At 52.7% G+C, this 17,391-nt stretch overlaps 1 protein-coding gene across 16 annotated transcripts in view; it reads left to right on the top strand.

Annotated features, from left to right (window-relative positions):
* ST3GAL4 (ST3 beta-galactoside alpha-2,3-sialyltransferase 4) overlaps positions 1-16,787 on the top strand; it is a 35,151-nt gene extending 18,364 nt beyond the window's left edge. For 8 of the 16 annotated variants that reach the window (XM_070489947.1, XM_070489949.1, XM_014845414.3 and 5 more), the window contains 10 exons: positions 9,017-9,092; positions 9,381-9,489; positions 9,888-9,968; positions 10,210-10,307; positions 10,527-10,587; positions 11,131-11,226; positions 11,324-11,513; positions 12,139-12,282; positions 15,702-15,845; positions 16,156-16,787. In XM_070489947.1, coding sequence (XP_070346048.1) covers positions 9,017-9,092; positions 9,381-9,489; positions 9,888-9,968; positions 10,210-10,307; positions 10,527-10,587; positions 11,131-11,226; positions 11,324-11,513; positions 12,139-12,282; positions 15,702-15,845; positions 16,156-16,242 — 1,086 coding nt within the window. In that variant the 3' untranslated portion in view covers positions 16,243-16,787. Of the gene's footprint in view, positions 1-1,816; positions 2,079-9,016; positions 9,093-9,380; positions 9,490-9,887; positions 9,969-10,209; positions 10,308-10,526; positions 10,588-11,130; positions 11,227-11,323; positions 11,514-12,138; positions 12,283-15,701; positions 15,846-16,155 lie in introns of those variants that run through there. The other 8 variants (XM_070489948.1, XM_044753832.2, XM_014845411.3 and 5 more) reach the window with 3 other exon arrangements.
* The last annotated feature ends 604 nt before the right edge of the window (positions 16,788-17,391 follow it).

The raw sequence follows: 17,391 nt of genomic DNA, 5'->3' as shown, positions 1-17,391 counted from the left end.
AGGACTCAGGTGTGACATGTTGGCACTGACCCCACCTCTGCCCTGCTTCCATTCTCAAGTGGGGGTCAGAGTGTGGATGGGGGCATGCAGGCTGAAACTCTCATCTTTGGGTGGGGGAGGGTGTGTTTAATAGGAAGTGCAGGGGATGCTAGAGGTCAGCCAGGACTTTCTCAGTCAATTGTGCATAGTGTGAGGTTCAGTCTGTGCTTCTGTGCTTTTGGTCACAGAACAGACTGACTGAAAAATGGTGTTTTTTTAATGATGTTTTAATCCACCCCCCATTCCACATAGTTGCAGCTTTTGGGTTCCACCTAGCACACGAAGATGGAGTACTGGTGAGAGTTACTATTCACTGAGCATTTCTCACTTCCTTACCTACGTTATCTGCTTAACCACCACAGCAAAACTGTGGCAGGGACTCTTTACCTCCATTTTACAGAGTGGGTGGCTGAGGCTTAGGGATGCTAAGTGGTCTCCCCAAAGTCACACGTCTGGCAAGCATCAGAGGCAGGGTTCGGTTCCAGTAGCCAGTCCCCCGGCACAGCTCTTGGCCAGAGGAGCAGAGAAGGCTGTGGTGAGCTAGTTCCATGTGACCTGTTGCCAAGCCAACGTGGCTGTCTGCGGGGGCCAGGGCAAGGTGCCGTGTGCGAGGCATATCCACCAGGCCAGTCCTGTGCAGGCAATGGGGCAAGATGCCCGGGTCAGGAAGAGGTTGGGTGTGGGCAGAGTAGAGGTTGGCCTGATGGACCAGGTGGCAATGTCACCTTGAACTGTGCCTCCACACCCAGAGCCCTGACAGCCCAGGCGGACATGGACTGCGGCCAGGGAGGAGGGAGGTCCCCTCGATTCTGACACACTTGAGACCTTAGGACAGTACTCCCTGTGCCTGTGAATCAGAATGACCTCAGACACCTCAGAGCCCTGATTCACCCTCCTGAAGTGGAGTCCAGGAAGCACGGGAAGCTTAATAAACCCTCCAGGTGCTTCCAGTGGGGTCTCCAAGATTTTCTAGCCCAGCGCTGCCCAATGGAAATGCAATGGAAACCACAAATGCAAGCCACATATGTAATTTTAAATTAAAAAAATGTTAATTTAGCCATATTTTTAAAAAGTAAAAATAAACAGGTGAAATTAACTTTAATATTTTTAACCCAATATAGCCAAAATATTATTTTAATGTGTTATCACTATAAATAATTTTTAGGTGATGGTTTACTTTTTTGTGTGCTAAGTCTTTGAAATCAAGTGTGTGTTTCCACATATAGCACACCTCGTTGTGGACCATCCACACTGCAGGTACTCCACAGCCACATGTGGCTGGCGGCCACCATATGGGACAGGGCAGGGTTCATGCCGCCCACCATTTTCAGAAGAGGCATCTGGACGCCAGAGAAGGGAGGGGACTGGCCATACTGGTGGTGAGCTGGGTTCAAGCTCCAATTCCAGTAGTGCCTTTATCTTTGGCTCCTTGGGGCCAAATTCGTCGGCTCCTGGGTGAAAGGTATGAGGAGGGAAATGTACCCTGGAGCCTCTGCCCAGGAATCTGGGGCAGATCCACTGCTGCACCAGAGTTTTCCTTTCTTTATCCTGGGCATAAGCTTGTACTGTTGATTCTCTCCCCTGTCACACCACATCAGCTTTCTTACCCGGGGAATGGAATTCAAAGCTTCCGCCCCACCCCAGCAGACAGCAGAAGTATGATTTTTCAAGTGGCCCCTGTGGTGTCTTGTGACTGGCAGCTGATACAATGTCTCTATACAGGAGGCTGAACTGCCAGGCTGTTTGGGTTGCCTCGTGGTAGGGGGGTGTAGCCTGTGGATCCCGATGGTGGGGAACAGAGAGGCTTCTTGTGCCTCAGTGGGAAGCATATCAGCCCCTTTTCCTCCAAGCCTGGATAACCAGGGAGACACCCCCATGCGCCCACTCGTGGGCCTTGAGGCAGGTGGTCCGTGACTGTGTCCTCTGCTGCCTCACGTGAGCCTCTGGCCTGGGCGAGCCTCGCTCCCCACCAGGCATGCTGTGGTCACGCTGTGCTGTTCAGTGATGGAGAGAGGGCATAGTCTGCCGGCCGTGTCCAGGTAGGGGCTGTGCCAGAGGGGCTGGAGCGGGAATCGGACCTATTATTGTTGCCTCTTTCCCTCTTGCTCCCCTTCCTTGTAGCAGTAACATCCCCGACAAATAGATCCATTTATTAAGTCAACAAATTTGCATTGAGAGCCTGCGGTGTGCCAGTCACTATTCTAGACATTGGTGATAGAGCCACAAACAAAACAACAGAAAATTTTTGCAAGCCAGGGAAGGGATCTGAGACGTCGGGTGTGTGTGGAATTTTTGATGGGAGGTGAGAGGGTGAGTAAAGAGCTGAATGAGTAGCCGTCCAGCCTGTGTCTAGGGGAAAAGCATTCCAGGCTGAGAGAACAGCCCACAGGAGGGGGTGTGCCTGCCTAATCAAGAAATGGTGGGGCCTGTGTGGGTGGAGCCGAAGAAGTAGGGGGAGAGTTGGGAAAGGAGGGCAGGGAGGGGCTGGCCGGCGGATCACCTGCATTCTTACAGGTCCAAGCAAGGCCTCAGGTTTTCTCTCTGTGTACATGGGGGGCCCACGGAGGGCTTTTGAGCTGAGGAGAAGTGATTGAGATGATTGATCTGTTCTAGAGAACTGCAGTTAGTTCACCATCTGCACCCAAGAGTGATGGAAGTCGATGGTAACCCCACAGCAGAACTCCCATGGCCTGTGTCCTCATCTTGCCTTACTTAGCAGTCGTATTAATACCATGAAATTCACAGTCCAGCTTGGTCGCCTCTGGGATGTTAGCAGCAGACTCTAAGCTGAGAGAAATTGCCGTGAGTTAGCTGACGCCTCTGAGATTCGCACACTTGGACAGGCTGGAAATGTGGCCCTAGGTTCCTGAGCTGGAATGTGTGTAAGCGGATGTAGCGCAGTGCTGCTCTTAGATTCAAAAAGGTAGCCACACAAGTTCAGGGCCTGGGAGACCTCGCTTACCAGCTGAGGGATGTCACTGCCAGCGCCAACGGTTGACAGGACTGTAAGAAAATGAACCCAGCCTGAGACAGTGCTCAGGAAGTCTGGTGTCCAGATGGCGGGCACTAGTCATCCTGTGAGTACAGCTGCGTGCCTTGAAAACATGCTGGCGAGCTGCCAGAGCGGCCCCAGGCCTGTGGGGGCTGTGGGGGCCAGAAACCCTGTTTCCCGAGGCAGCCTCCCTGGGAAGGAGCACGGGAGGCTCCTTATGGCCGTTGTAAGACTCGAAGGACTTGAGGTGATGGAGGGTCGATCTCCTCTAGTTGCTCCCAAGGCAGCAGGTGGGCAATCTAGGGGTCCTGAAGGCTGGGAACCATTTTATCACAGGGTGGTTTTGAGGCAGGGGGTTTGGGGGTGTGGGCTCTGGAGCTGAGCAGCCTGAGTTCCATCCCTCCTGTCACTAGCTGTGTGACCCTGGGCAAGTTGCTGACCCTCTTTGCACCTCAGCTCCCTCTCTCCACAGGGGAGGTAATCATAGTGTTTAACCCAGACGGTTGAAGTCATACTTGGACGGCCCTTCAAAGTGTCTAGCAGAGTAGTTCTCAACATTTGGTAATGTCTGCAGACATTTTGGGTGTCACAGCTGAGGAGTGAGGGGGTCCTACCAGCATCTAGGGGGTAGAGGTCAATGATGCTGCCAGGACAGGCCCCCACAACACTCTCATCTGGTCCCCAAAGCAATGGTGATGAAGTTGAGGCCCCTGGTGTCACACATAGTAAGTGCACAATACATTTCAGTTATTAATAAGGGATGTGATACATTTTTGATTGTGTCAGATGTTTATAAAACATCTGCTAAATTCTAGGCACTATAATAGAGTCTGGAGATATAAAGAAGTCCTGGACCACAGAGGTCGTAGTCTCATGGGCGAGATATGAAAACACAGAACTAATTATATAATATAACATTATATTATGTGATGAAGCATCTTGTATATTCCAGATACTCTGACAGACTCTTGCTATAAACAAGTCTCCAGTTTCAGAGGTCAGAGGATAGTGAGGAAGACATGAAAAGCAGTAATTATAAGGCATGAAATTATATTATCTAAGTGCTAAAGTCAAGAAATAAACAATATTTTGTGGGAACAAAAACATCAGTTGCTTAGAGATGTCAGAAAAGATTTCATGGAGGAGGGGCCATTTGAGCCGATGCTGCAGAAGGAGGCAAACAGGGTGGGGAGGGACTTCCAGATGGAGGAAGGCCTGTGCCAAGGTGGGGCACGTGGAAGGAAAAAGTGGCTCCTGTACTGTGCTCCGGAAGAGGGTGGGAGTTGCACCTGCAGAGCATGTGGCTCAAGTTCAAAGGGCCCTGGTAGCGTCAGAGGAGCTTCGGCTTTTCATTTCCACAGTGGGGACCAATTGAAGCAGGAGGGTGGTCTGACCCAGGTTGTTTCTTAGAAAGATGCCACATTGGCAGTTCCGGAGGAGGGGCTCGAGTGAGAGGAGACTTGTGGTAAAGAGAACAGTCAGGAAGCAGACAACTTGGGGTGGGATCTAGAATCAGTCTGTGGCTCGAGAAGAGGAGATGGAGGGCTGCGTTCAGAAGCGTTTCAGAGGCTCTGGGCTGTGTGACCTTTACACTGGGGCTCCGTTTTATAAAGCTTTACATCCCAGTGCCTCCCACAATGCCAGGCATTTAGTAGGAGCTCAGCAAGCATTTGCTGGAATGAGGAAATGGGGGGAACAATTGATCACACTTAGTAACTGTTTAGTAGGGTTGGTGTGAAGGGGAGGGAGATGTTGGAAGACTGAGTTGATAGTGTGGGGGCTGGGAGGAGATGGATCCAGTGTTGGACGTGTTAAGTTTGAAGAATTTGAGATCATCCAGGAAGGATGTGCAACAGAAAATTAGAAATATTAGGATGGGATCTCAGAGAGAAATTAAAGGGCTGAAAATAAAGAGCTTGAATCATCAGGGTATGAGTAGTAGTTAAGCCTCTGAAAATGAATGAACTTGTCCTGGGAAACCAAGCTGGGGAGAGCAGAGGTTCAAGGACAGACCTCTGGAGAATGGCAGCACCTAAAGGAGGTAGAGCCAGCACTGAGACCAGCAGGGAGGTAGGAGGAGAACCTGGAGAGTCTTGATGTGGAAGCCAAGGAGGTGGCATTGGCTGACAGTATCAAAGGCTTGAGAGAACAATGAAGAGTAAAAATAGACCTTTCTCAGGTTTGACAAGTAGGAGGTCACTGATGGCTTCAACAAGAGTGGATTCAGCATAAAAATAAGGGTAGGAACTCTGGGTGGTGCGGGGGTGGAGGAGGCAGTGGACAGCCAGGGTGCAGAACAGATAAAGAAGTTTGACCATTGGAAGTAAGGAGGGAGGTGCAGGGGTGGGTTGAGGAGGAGACAGAGGCGGGGGCGGGGGGGGGGGCGGTTGGTTTCCTTTTAGGAAGAGGGAGACTTGGGTATGTTTATGAGTCAAAGAGAATAGAGGAGGGTGAGATGGAAGAAACAGGGCAAAAGGGGATCACTGAGGGGGAACAATCCTGGAAAGGTGAGTGGGACCCAGTGTCCAGGGGCGGGATTAAGAGGGGGAAAGAGAGTGGGGTGAGTCTGGAGGTGGCAGGCAGGCAGCTCTAGTTTTTCCCTACAGAACTGAGGGACAGTGACATTGGTTACGGGACTTACTCAAGTCCTCTGAACCAATAAGAACAGAGCCTGTGCTTCTGCCCCTGCTGTCCTCCATGCCCCTTCTCAGGAGCATTAGGCCATATACATTTGATGGGCCCAAGGGCTCTGAAGGGGCTGGCATCATGCTGTGCCCCTGGGGAGATAGCCAGTTCTGCTCCTCTTGGCACAGTGAGCACCTACTGAGTGCTTGCTGTGTGTTATGCTGTGAGTACTGGGGCAGCAGGAGGCATGGTTGCTGCTTCCATGGGGCCTCATTTCTTCACCCTCTGCCCCCATTCTGCCCTTCGGCAAGTTCTGTGACGGTGCTTGAGACACCATGGTTCTTGGCAGAGCACCAAGAGAATATATAGCCTTCCTGCCCTGGGTTCAGCTTTGCCTGGTGGGTTTGGGTGAGCTGGTCTCCTTGTCAGGTAGAGGTTGGTACCCCTTGGACATGAGTGGATTAGATTTCTGCTCTGCTACCCAGGTACCCAACGGTGACTTTTCTCCTGTCCTTTTTTACCCAGGGGCCCAGTCAGTAATGTGGGACAACTGCTGGGAGAAGGCTGCCAGTTGTCCTGAGACCGCAGCCAGCCCAAGAAGCCAGTGCTCCTGGGATGTCTCGGGGCTGCTGAGTGATCCTCCTGGCTTGGACCAGCAAGGGGAGGGGGTGGACTAATGAAATCCCTGCTGGGGTATCTTGGAGCAGGCCCTAAGACTAGCCAGTCTCCTCAGCACAACACCAGCACAGTTTGGGAACAAAGACATACCAGTGCAAAACTTTATTGTTCAAAGAAGGGCTGGCCATCTTGTCACTCAGGACTGGGACCTGTCAGCTCTGCTCTCTGACCGGTCTCCTCCGTGGAGGTCAGGCCTCTAGGGCAGCTGACTATTTGTCTTTCAGTTAGTGTGGAATACGGTCTATGTAGTATTTTCCATCTTGGCTGCATGTTAGAATCACAAGGGAGGTAAGTTTCGTTTTTTTACTTACCAATACCTGGGCCCTGCTCCTAACCAGTTAAATAAGAATCTTGGAGAATAGGGCCTAGACATCTCTACTTTTTTTTTTTTTTTTTTGAGGAAGATTAGCCCTGAGCTAACATCTGCTGCCAATCTTCCTCTTTTTGCTGAGGAAGACTGGCCCTGAGCTAACATCTGTGCCCATCTTCCTATACTTTTTTTAATTGTGGGATGCCTACCACAGCATGGCTTGCTGAGCGGTGCCATGTCCGCACCCGGGATCCAAACTGGCAAACCCCAGGCCACCAAAGCGGAACGTGTGTACTTAACTGCTGTGCCACCAGGTCAGCCCTATCTGTATATTTTTAAACTTTTCAAGTGATTGCCTTGTGTAACCAATGTTGTGGCCTAGTGTTATGAAGGGAGATGGAGAGAGATGGAGTGAATCCTGGTGATGAAAGGAAGATTGAGAGAGAGCAGAGGGTAGGAGAGGGTCTGGTTCAGAAAGTAATGAAATGTTACAGCTGGAAGGATCCTGGTTTAGAGCTTTGCAACTCAAAGTGTGGTCAGCCCTGCAGCAGGGCAACACCTGGGAGCTGGTTAGAATCCGGATCCACCCACACCCATTGAGTCAGAATCTGTAGGCTAACTTCCCAGTTTTATAGCCAAAGAAACTGAAGGTCAGAGAGGTTTGACTTGCCCGAGGTAATCCAACTTGTTGTTCATTCAATACTTTCTGCGTGCTGGCCGTGTACCAGGCAGTGTGCTAGATGCTGGGGCTGGAGGTAGGAACGAGACAGACCTGGTTCCTACCCTCACAGAGCTCATATTGCAGTGGAGGAGACATACAGAAAGCAAGCAAATAAGTAACTAAGTTAATCAAAGATCAGAAGTGCTGCGAAGGAGAAAAGGAAGGCGACAGTGCTAGGGAATGCCTTGGCAGTGACTGTGGGTAGGTATGGACGAAGGCATGCCAATTTCGGAACAGTGCTTGGGGAAGTTACTAGAACCATGACTTTCATGGGAGTCTTCTGATTACAAATCTAGAACTTTTCTTTCCTGGATAGGGCCATCCTCCATCTCCACTGGGGTTTGGGAATGGGTCTCCTGAACCTACTGAGGACTTCTGACCCTGGTCCCCACCCTGCAACCCCACCTGGCTCTCTACTCCCCCTCAAGACTCTCATTCTTCCACGTTTGTGGACTCGGAGTGGAGCCTGGGGAGCAGAGCATCAACTCCATAATAGGACAGTGTTCAGGATAATTGATTTACTGTTTGTAACAAAACCCAGGCCTCATCCTGATGCTGTCCCCTGCCCTGGAGAAATAATTTGAGGTTTTCCATTTATCCCCAAGAGAGCACAAACACTAGTGCTTCCTTCCCTTTCCTGATCCATCATAAGAGTCGCCTGGACTGCTTGTAAAAATGCCTGTCTCAGGTCCCACCCTGGCAAACCACCCTGGAATCTGGGTGATTCTTACGATCCAGATCGTTGGGGAACACGGCATGGATGGCAGAAACCGGTGCTCCTGTGCCTCTTCATGTGGTTGTGGAATCTGCCAAAATTTCTTCCCCGGTGACTCTGAAGTGTGGCCGTGACTGTGATTGTAGGGACCCCTCTGTTTATGTACATATAACAACTCACCCCCTTCCGTAGCCCCATCCTTATCCTGCTGGCCTTTGCTCTTACCCAAAACGGTCTCCCGTCTCCTCCTCTTTGACCAACCAGACCCTTCCCGCTCCCTGCGCTCCCATTCAAGTGCCCTGCCTTCACGGAGTTTCCCCTCGTAGGGCGGTGAGGACTTGCACATTGTTTGCATTTAGTCAGAGTCTAGAGGGCTGGAGGAGGCCTCCCAGACCATCCCATAGCCCCACCCTCACCCGAGCATCTGGCCTGAGTGGACCTGTTTGTCTGGAGTAGTGGGAGATTGATGATGGAGAGGTGGGCCGTGGCCAGAACCAAAGGAATGCCTTGGATGCTGGAGAATAGATAAACTTCAGTTGCTTAAAATATGAATCATGCCTTGGACACTTAGCTTAACTTTCGTGTAAAATGTGAGTGGAGGTACCCACCTTCCTCTTCCTGGGTCAAAATGAGGAAGAAGACAGTGAGAAAAACCATGCCAGGGAAGCTGGAGTAGGCCCGGCTGGCATGGGACTTAATCCTTGAAGGGTGGGACTTGGTTTCCCTTTCTGTGGCATAGGACCCCCGTGGACCTCTGAAGATGGCTTTGAGGGGTTAGTGGTATGTCCAGGGTGCGAAGGGCCACTCTCTGGATGGCCACCCCACAAGCGGCTTTGTGCTTTTGGGGGCTGGAAGAGGCAGGTGGCAGGTGTGTCCTGCTTCAGTGTCTAAGTGGGAGGGTTTGGAGAGCCAACCCCTGTGACTCTTACCTCCTAGGTGGCCCGAGGCAGCCGGGATGACAGCTCTCCCCAGGAACCCTACCACCTGCTGAAAAACATGACCAGCAAGTCCCGTGAGTATTGTCCAAGAGCCACCCCCATCCAAAGGATGGGCCCCCAGAAGCAGTCTTCATTGTCATCCTGGGACAACCTGGGGGTTATGGAGGGACAGACAGGGAGGCAGGGACCCATCTTTTCATCTTGAAGGACAGTGGAAATGCTCAGGTCCAAGCCCCACACTGGAAAGCTCAGGCCAGGTGAGGGCCACGGACTGGGTCTGCTTGAGATGGGGCTTGGAGGAGCCCAAAACGGGGCAGGTGAGAAGGCAGACTGGGACTGTATCTGCCTGTTTCTGCCTCCAGCTCCTCTGTGCATGTGCCCTGCAGGCTGGAAGCTCCTGGCCATGTTGGCTCTGGTCCTGGTTGTCATGGTGTTGTATTCCATCTCCCGAGAAGACAGATACATTGAACTGTGAGTCCAACTTCCACGTCCTTCCATTGGTTCTTCTCAGGAACGGGGCTCAGGGATGGAGCGTCATGGGGTGGGGGACCTTGTGGGGCAGGAGGGTTCAGAGAGCCAGGGCATGACCTCTTCCTTCAACTACCAGCATGAAATCCTTCCATGAAGGTAGGGTCTGGGATGACTCCCCCAGACCCTCACCGGGGGAGTTCAGGAAAAGGAAGAGCTCGATCCTCAATGATTTGGTTTTGAAGTGGAGCTTGGATTGAGATGATTCCACGCTGCAAGTCACTCTCCAGCACCTTGGGACCTGTGTGCGAGGGGTGAAGGTGGAGGCTGCCTGGAGTGCCGGCCCCTGGGCCCATGAGGTCTGACTGGAGCTCCTGCCTCCTCTCCTTTTTTGTCTCCAGTTTTTATTTTCCTATCCCAGAGAAGAAGGAGCCGTGCTTCCAGGGTGAGGCAGAGAGGAAGGCCTCTAAGCTCTTTGGCAAGTAAGTATGTGAGGCTGAGGAGGGTGGGGCAGGGCATGCGGTGAGCTGGAATTGAGAGTTTCACAGGGTGGGGGCCGGCTGGAGGGAGGGAACCGTATTGGTGGACATGGGTTAGCTGAAGCCGATGAGGGAAAGAGAGGCCTTGGACATGTATATATGCTATCAGTCAGGGGCCTCACCCTGGTTCTGGCATGAAGCTCAGTCCGCCTCTCATCTTGACCCTGCTTTCACCTCTGTGCAGCTACTCCCGAGATCAGCCCATCTTCCTGCGGCTTAAGGATTATTTCTGGGTCAAGACACCATCTGCCTACGAGCTGCCCTATGGGACCAAGGGGAGTGGTAAGTACCTGCCTGGTGTAGTAGGGCTCACCTTGGCCACATTGCTTCTTGTTCTTTGCCATCCATGGTCCCAGTGCCCAAGTTCTCAGCCAGGCTCAGATGCTGGGGTCAGGAGAGGAAAAGGCAGCCAAGGCTCTGAGGGTCAGAGGAGGGAGAGTTGGCAGCCTTTGGATTGCTAGCTGTTGTCATCAGCCCCTTCCAATCTGGTTCTTTTTGTAGAAGACCTGCTCCTCCGGGTTCTAGCCATCACCAGCTACTCCATTCCAGAGAGCATCCAGAGGTAAGGAGACACTCCCCCCTTGAGCCTGAGCACCTTCTCCTTCCTGCCCCAGTGTGAAACAGTCATGGTCTAGCATCTCCCGTGAGCCTTCCTGCCTCTGGTCCCCTGTGGCCAATTTGACCCTTCTTCCTTGCCTGCCTGTTTCCAGGGGAGTCAGGTACGCCAATCCCCACGGCACCTGAGCCTGGGCATCCGGGTGTCAGAGCAGGCAGAGGCTGCTGAGGGTATCACCATGGCAACAGGCAGGGCTGGGCAGCAGGCAAGGGGGCTCTGAATAGAGCTTTTTATTGGTACTCCCCAGGCATCTTCCCTCCTCTCTTCTCCCATGCTCTGCTCAGTTTCCTCTCCCTTGAAAGCCCAGGGCTACAGAGTCAGCATGACCATAAGCAGAACTCCTTGGAGATGCCCGGTCCATGGGGACCAGGAGCTGAGGGGCCCTGGCAGGGGATGCTGAGCTAGGCCTCGGGCAGACCCAGGCAGGAGAGTTAAGTGGAGCAGGAACAGAGGTTACTTCTGGGTCTGATCGCCTTCTTCCCATGGCAGTCTCAAGTGCCGCCGTTGCGTGGTGGTGGGGAACGGGCACCGGCTGCGCAACAGCTCGCTGGGAGATGTCATCAACAAGTACGATGTGGTCATCAGGTCTGTATGACTGTCCCTTCCTTCTTCCATTTGGGAGCGACCATAGACAGGCCCAGTGGGGCTCTGGGTGATGGGCATCCTCCTCCCTGCCTCCCAGATTGAACAACGCCCCGGTGACTGGCTATGAGAGTGACGTGGGCTCCAAGACCACCATGCGCCTCTTCTACCCTGAATCTGCCCACTTCAACCCCAAAGTGGAGAACAACCCAGACACACTCCTTGTCCTGGTAGCTTTCAAGGCAATGGACTTCCACTGGATTGAGACCATCCTGAGTGATAAGAAGCGGGTAAGTGGGGAGGCTGGGAGGCCTGCAGATGGGGACACTGCCCAAGTCAGGACCTCCCGCTCCATGATGTCTGCCCTGCACTCCTAAAGAGCCGGTGAGGGGAGGGCGTGAACGCAGCGTTCTGTAGGGCTTCTGGGGAGCCCCCTGAGCAGCCGGGTGTGCAAGCCTGCAGGAGTTGGGCAGCAGCCAAGGGCACCCCAAGCTTGAGACTGCCTGGGACAGAAAGCTGCCAAAAGCTGTTTGCCAGTGAGAAACTTGGGAGCAGAGGAACTGGTCAGTAGTCATCTGTAGGCAGGGGACAGGTGAGAACAATCGAGACCTGTGTCCTTCCAGGCAGTCCCTAGAAGGTCCACTATGTCTCTGTGCCGTCCAGTCAAATGCTGAACTGCCAAATCTGGTATTTTTGCCCAGTGTTTAGACAGCCCCAAACTCAAGCCCCTTCCATCTGTTTGGATATCCTTGGACTTGGCAGTGGTTGGACCCCATACGCTACACCTGGCCTCCCTCCTTACCCTGAGGGCCTTTGGCATCACATGGACCCCATGCCTGGCTAAGGACCACCAGGCTGGACCTGGGACAGGTCTTCACCCACTCCCAACTCTCCCTTCCAACCCCATCCCCCTAGGTGCGAAAGGGCTTCTGGAAACAGCCTCCCCTCATCTGGGACGTCAACCCCAAACAGATTCGGATTCTCAACCCCTTCTTCATGGAGATTGCAGCTGACAAACTGCTGAGCCTACCAATGCAACAGCCACGCAAGGTGAAGCAGGTAATGATGGGCTGCCCACAGGGAAGCCAGAGGGTTGGGGGCCTGGGTGGGAAGTAGGTGGGACGTTCCTAGAGGCTTAGGAAGCTGTGGAGGACCCCAGGAGAGGAGAAAATAATAACAGAGATCACAGCTGCTGTTTTGTTTTTTATTTTGGAAGATTAGCCCTGAGCTAACTGCTGCCAATTCTCCTCTTTTTGCTGAGGAAGACTGGCCCTGAGCTCACATCCGTGCCCACCTTCCTCTACTTTTCTATGTGGGACGCCTGCCACAGCATGGCTTGCCAAGGTGCCACGTGCACACCCGGGATCCGAACTGGTGAACCCCGGGCCGCCAAAGTGGAACGTGTGCACTTAACTGCTGTGCCACCGGGCCGGCCCAGAGCTTGTATTTGAATAACACCTGGTAAAGCCGTTCAACTGCAGCCTCAGGCACACCTAGAATCAGGTTAGGGTTATGAGCTTGCCGTAGCAAGAGAGGCGCACGCTTTTGAAACTGTGCGACATCTGCAAAGTGGGGAGTGGGGAAAGGGGTTTATAGGGCTTGGGGGCTGGAGTTAGAGGGCCGTGTTGGCAGACACTAGTCAGAATCTGTAAACTGGGGAGTTGCTGGGACAGTCAGTGGTCTTATCTTTAGAACAACTTGAGCCCGTGGTGCAGTTACTGTTAGGTCACTTTGTGATCTTATCTTGGAACATATTGGTCTGAATGAGTCAGGAGTTTGAGCCGACCGCTTGTCTTGCTTATCACAGTTTGGTGCGGTGTGTCAATTTTGGGAGTCATGGTGCAGTTTTGCAAGTTCCAGTTCTGGTTTCAGCTCTCAGTACCCTAGTGGTCTTCAGCTGATGGGCTTCAACACACTTGGTAGCTTCCTAAGTACTTCTACAGGTGTCTTGAGCCCTCGGAGAGGCTGTGTGGGATGGTGGACAGAGGTAACTAGCAGACATAGACGGGACTCGGCTGTACCACTTACTGTGTGGCCTTGGGCAAGTCAGCCATGTGGAGCCTCAGTGTTCCTATCTGTATGGTGAGGATAATATTAGTACTGACCTTTTAAGGCCATTGTAGGATTTAAAAAGATAATTATGTAACATGCCTATCATGGAGATTGGTACACAGTGGATGCTCAGTAAATCTTTGCCAAATTTTAAATAAATCGTTTTATTCTTTACTGAATATCTACTATGATTCAACTTCATATGGTGACTACCTGCTGTTAGGACAGCTCTGTGCCAGGCCCCAGGTTCGCATGCTTAGGGAGTAGGACATACTCCTTGCCCTGAGGAAACTTGGTCTAACGGAATAAACATACAGGTTGCAGCATGTCTGTGGCAGAATGCCCCAACAGAGGGTGTTCTGAGTGCTCTGGGATCTCAGAGTGGCAGGCAGACCTCTGCTTGGGGCCGTCTGGGAGGTCCCCCAGAGAAGGTGGTACTGGAGTTAGGCCTTGAGGGGTCATGGGGCCCATCAGGTGGAGGACTGGGGAGAGGTGTTTCATTTGGCAAGACGGAACAGCTCCCCTGGCACCGAGTTCTAGCACAGGTGGAGCTGAGGGGGCAGCAAGGAGGTGTTGATGCCCCGATGAGGGTGAGGGAGAGGGTGAAGGCTGGAGAGGGAGGCAAGAGGAGGTAAGGACCAGAGCCAGCTCCTCGTGGTGGGAAGGGAAAAGGAAGAGAAGGTCTTGATATCTGTATCCGTTTCCTGCCACTGCCTAACAAATTACCACAGTTGGGTGGCTTAAAATAGCACCCATGTTTTGGCTCATGGTTCTCTAGGTCAGAAATCCAGCACGAGGTGGCTGAGTTCTCTGCTTTGAGTATACAAGGTTGAAATCAAGTTGGCAGCTGGACTGAGTTCGTGTATGGAGGCTCGGGGCCGGGGCAGGGATTTACTTCCAAGCTCATTCTTGTTGGGAGAATTCAGTTCCTTATGGTTGCAGGACCAAGGTCCCATTTTCTTGCTGGCTTTCCGCCTGGGGTGGGGATGCTCTCAGCTCTTAGAGGCTGCCACCACTCCTTGCCATATGGCCCCCTCATTCTAAGGCCAGCAATGACATGATAAATCCTTCTTGTGTGTCACATCTCTGACTTCTTCCACGGCTGATCCCTAGACCACGTGTAAAAGCTCATGTAATTAGGGCCAGCCCACCAGGATTATCTCCCTATCTTATGGTCAACTGTGCCATATAAAGCAATATAACATAAGGTAATGTATCTCGTCACAGTCCCAGGTTCCACACACACTCAATGGCAAGGGTGATGGGGGATTATCTTAGAAAACTCCTGCTGCAACATTTATTTTACAGGTGGAATTGAGGATTTATGACATTGTATGTTTCTAGCTTGGCCACCTGGGTAGAGGGTGATATGATTAACTGATATAGGGAATGCAGGGGAAGAGGAGAGTTGGGTGAGTTTAAGGGGCCTGTGTCCAGGCAGAGCTGGCTAGAAGGCGATGGAAATGTGGTTCAGCAACGGACAGAACTGGATGAGGTCATGCAGAGGTGGGGAAAACAACTGGGGTGAAATGGAAGGCCCAGGCAGGAAGTGGCAGATGAGACAACAGAGCTCAGAAAGGAAGCTGGGAAAAACCCAGTGTTCAGAGGCCTGCCAAGGCCCAGGGAGTGGCTCCTTTATGGGAGTGGGCAGGTGAGGTGGTCTGGAAGGCAGGGTGTCAGAGTTGAGGAAGGCAAGGTTTATGAGGTTAGAAAATCAGCTGGCCCATCCCCGTGGATGGATTAGGGGTGGAGAAGTGAGGTCCTTGTGGCAGCTCATAAGGTATGGAGCGAAAGCATGGTGTCCCCACTTTACAGAATGGGAGAACCCACCCTCATAAGGGGGCACACGGCCCGGGAGTGCGGGAGCGAGTCTTCTGAAAGAGGGGAGATTTTCCAAGGTGGAGAACAGAACCTTTCACTCCTTGAGCCAGTTGCTTAACAGTCGTGAGCCTCAGTTTCCCCATCTGTAAAATGGGGCTAGTAATAGTATCCGCCTCACAGTGCTTTTATGAGGATTGGATGAGATAATGTAGTGTCTGGCACATACTAAGTGCTCAAAAAGTAATAGATATTATGATGATGATTATTATTGTCATCCTGATTGCCAGCATCATCCCTTGAGGCCCGAACCCTTCCCGCAGATGTGTTGAGCTGGACTATCCAGTGTGGTAGCCACAAGCCACACGTGACTATTTAAATTTAAAATGTGATTAATTAAAATTAAATAAAATTAAAAATGCAGCTCCTCATCTGCCCTAGCCCCAGTCACATGCTCCTCAGCCACAGGCGGCGCGTGGCGGCCATGCAGGACGGCACAGATGCAGGCGAGTCTGTGGTCACAGGAAGCTCTGTTTCACAGCCCTGGCCTATGAGATGGTGAAAGGAACGGGGCTCCCTCTAATACCTTCCCACCCCTTGTCCCTTAGAAGCCTACCACAGGCCTCTTGGCCATCACGCTGGCCCTCCACCTCTGCGACTTGGTGCACATTGCTGGCTTTGGCTACCCAGACACCCATAACAAGAAGCAGACCATTCACTACTATGAGCAGATCACGCTCAAGTCCATGGCGGTAAGTGGCCCCTGCTTGCGAGCTGGGTAAGGTGGACTGACCTGGGGACGCTGGGTGAGTGAGTAGTGCCGGGGGCCCAGAGGTGGCTCATGGTGAGGTCACTCAGAGAGTCAGAACTGGAACTGAGGCATCTGGACTCCCAGGCCCGCGTCCTCTGTATTTGGCTCACAGATCCTGTCTTCCTTCCGAGAGCCAGCATGGGGAAGGGAGCACCCAGAAGTGTGAGGTCATGGGGAGGGCCATGGAGACTGTCCTGGGCCAGGGAGGTCCTTGGGAGTCCCTTAGTTTGCTTCCTTGGCTGTCTCCACAGGGGTCAGGCCACAACGTCTCTCAAGAGGCCCTGGCCATCAAGCGGATGCTGGAAATCGGAGCAGTCAAGAACCTCACTTACTTCTGACTTGGATTAGAGCTGTACCCATTGGTTTGCCCACTCTGCTGCCTGAGCGACCCGCATCCATGGCTGTGGGGGTGCCGGGGCCAGTATGAGCCACTTGGACTCACCCTCTCCTGTGTGGGGAGGGGTCCCAGGACTAGCCAGGTCTAAGATGAGGCTGTGCCCCTGGCTGCCCAGGTGGAGGCCCTGGGGAGCAGGAGCCCAGTCAAGGGGCTCATGGCTGTGGCAGCCGCTCTCCACCAGCACCAGGAGATTATTTAATGGGCTATTTAATTAAGGGGTAGGAAAGTGCTGTGGGCTGGTCCCATGGCATCCAGAGAAGGGGCATAATACAGTGTTCTGCCCACTTTTTATAAAAACACAGAAGTGCTGGGCCCACTAAAGCCTAGACCCAGAGCAGGCATCCTAGGAGGGCGGGGGTGTCTGGAGGGGTGCTGCCTCCCAGCAGGCCTGGGAAGAGCAGTGGGATGGGGGGTCCACGGCGAAGGGGACCTCTTCCAGAAAAGAGGTTTCAAACCTATCATTAAACTATTTTTCCTAAAACGGAAGCAGTTGTGATACCCTGTGTCCTTTCAGGTTGGGGAGGACTTGGATGGGCAGTGGGCCCCCTTTCCCAGCAGTGGACAGGCTTGTTAAAGACCAGCCGTGTCTCTGGGTCCTAGGGGGACCAAGAGCAGGCCCTGGTCATTCAGGAAGTAATTCTTTCTTTTGTTTCTTTTTTTCTTTTGTGGTGAGGAACATTGTCCCTGAGCTAACATCTGTGCCAGTGTTCTTCCTCTATTTTGTATGTGGGATGCCACCACAGCATGGCTTGATGAGCAGTGTGTAGGTCTGCATCCAGGATCTGAACCTGTGAACCCTGGGCCCCCAAAGTGGAGTGTGCAAACTTGACAACTACACCACTGGGCTGGCCCAGGAAATAATTACTTCTTGAGTACAGTGCTTGGTGCCAAGTCATGCATCCTCACCCTGGTGTGGCAGGCAGCCAAGTGGTGGCTGGAGCAGCCCTGTCTTCCGGACACCCAGCCGGACATCTTGCATCCTGGTTTACCTTCCAGAAGTAGGGACGGGCAGGAGGATGCCAGATGGGAGTAGCAGAGCCCTATCCGCCTCCCTGCCTCTCCCTCACCAGCCTTCAGTTTCTAAAATCTC

This window comes from Equus asinus, chromosome 20, assembly GCF_041296235.1.
Source record: "Equus asinus isolate D_3611 breed Donkey chromosome 20, EquAss-T2T_v2, whole genome shotgun sequence".
Taxonomy (NCBI): domain Eukaryota; kingdom Metazoa; phylum Chordata; class Mammalia; order Perissodactyla; family Equidae; genus Equus; species Equus asinus.
The sequence above is the reverse complement of the archived record's forward strand: the minus strand, read 5'-3'. Positions and strand labels throughout refer to the sequence as shown.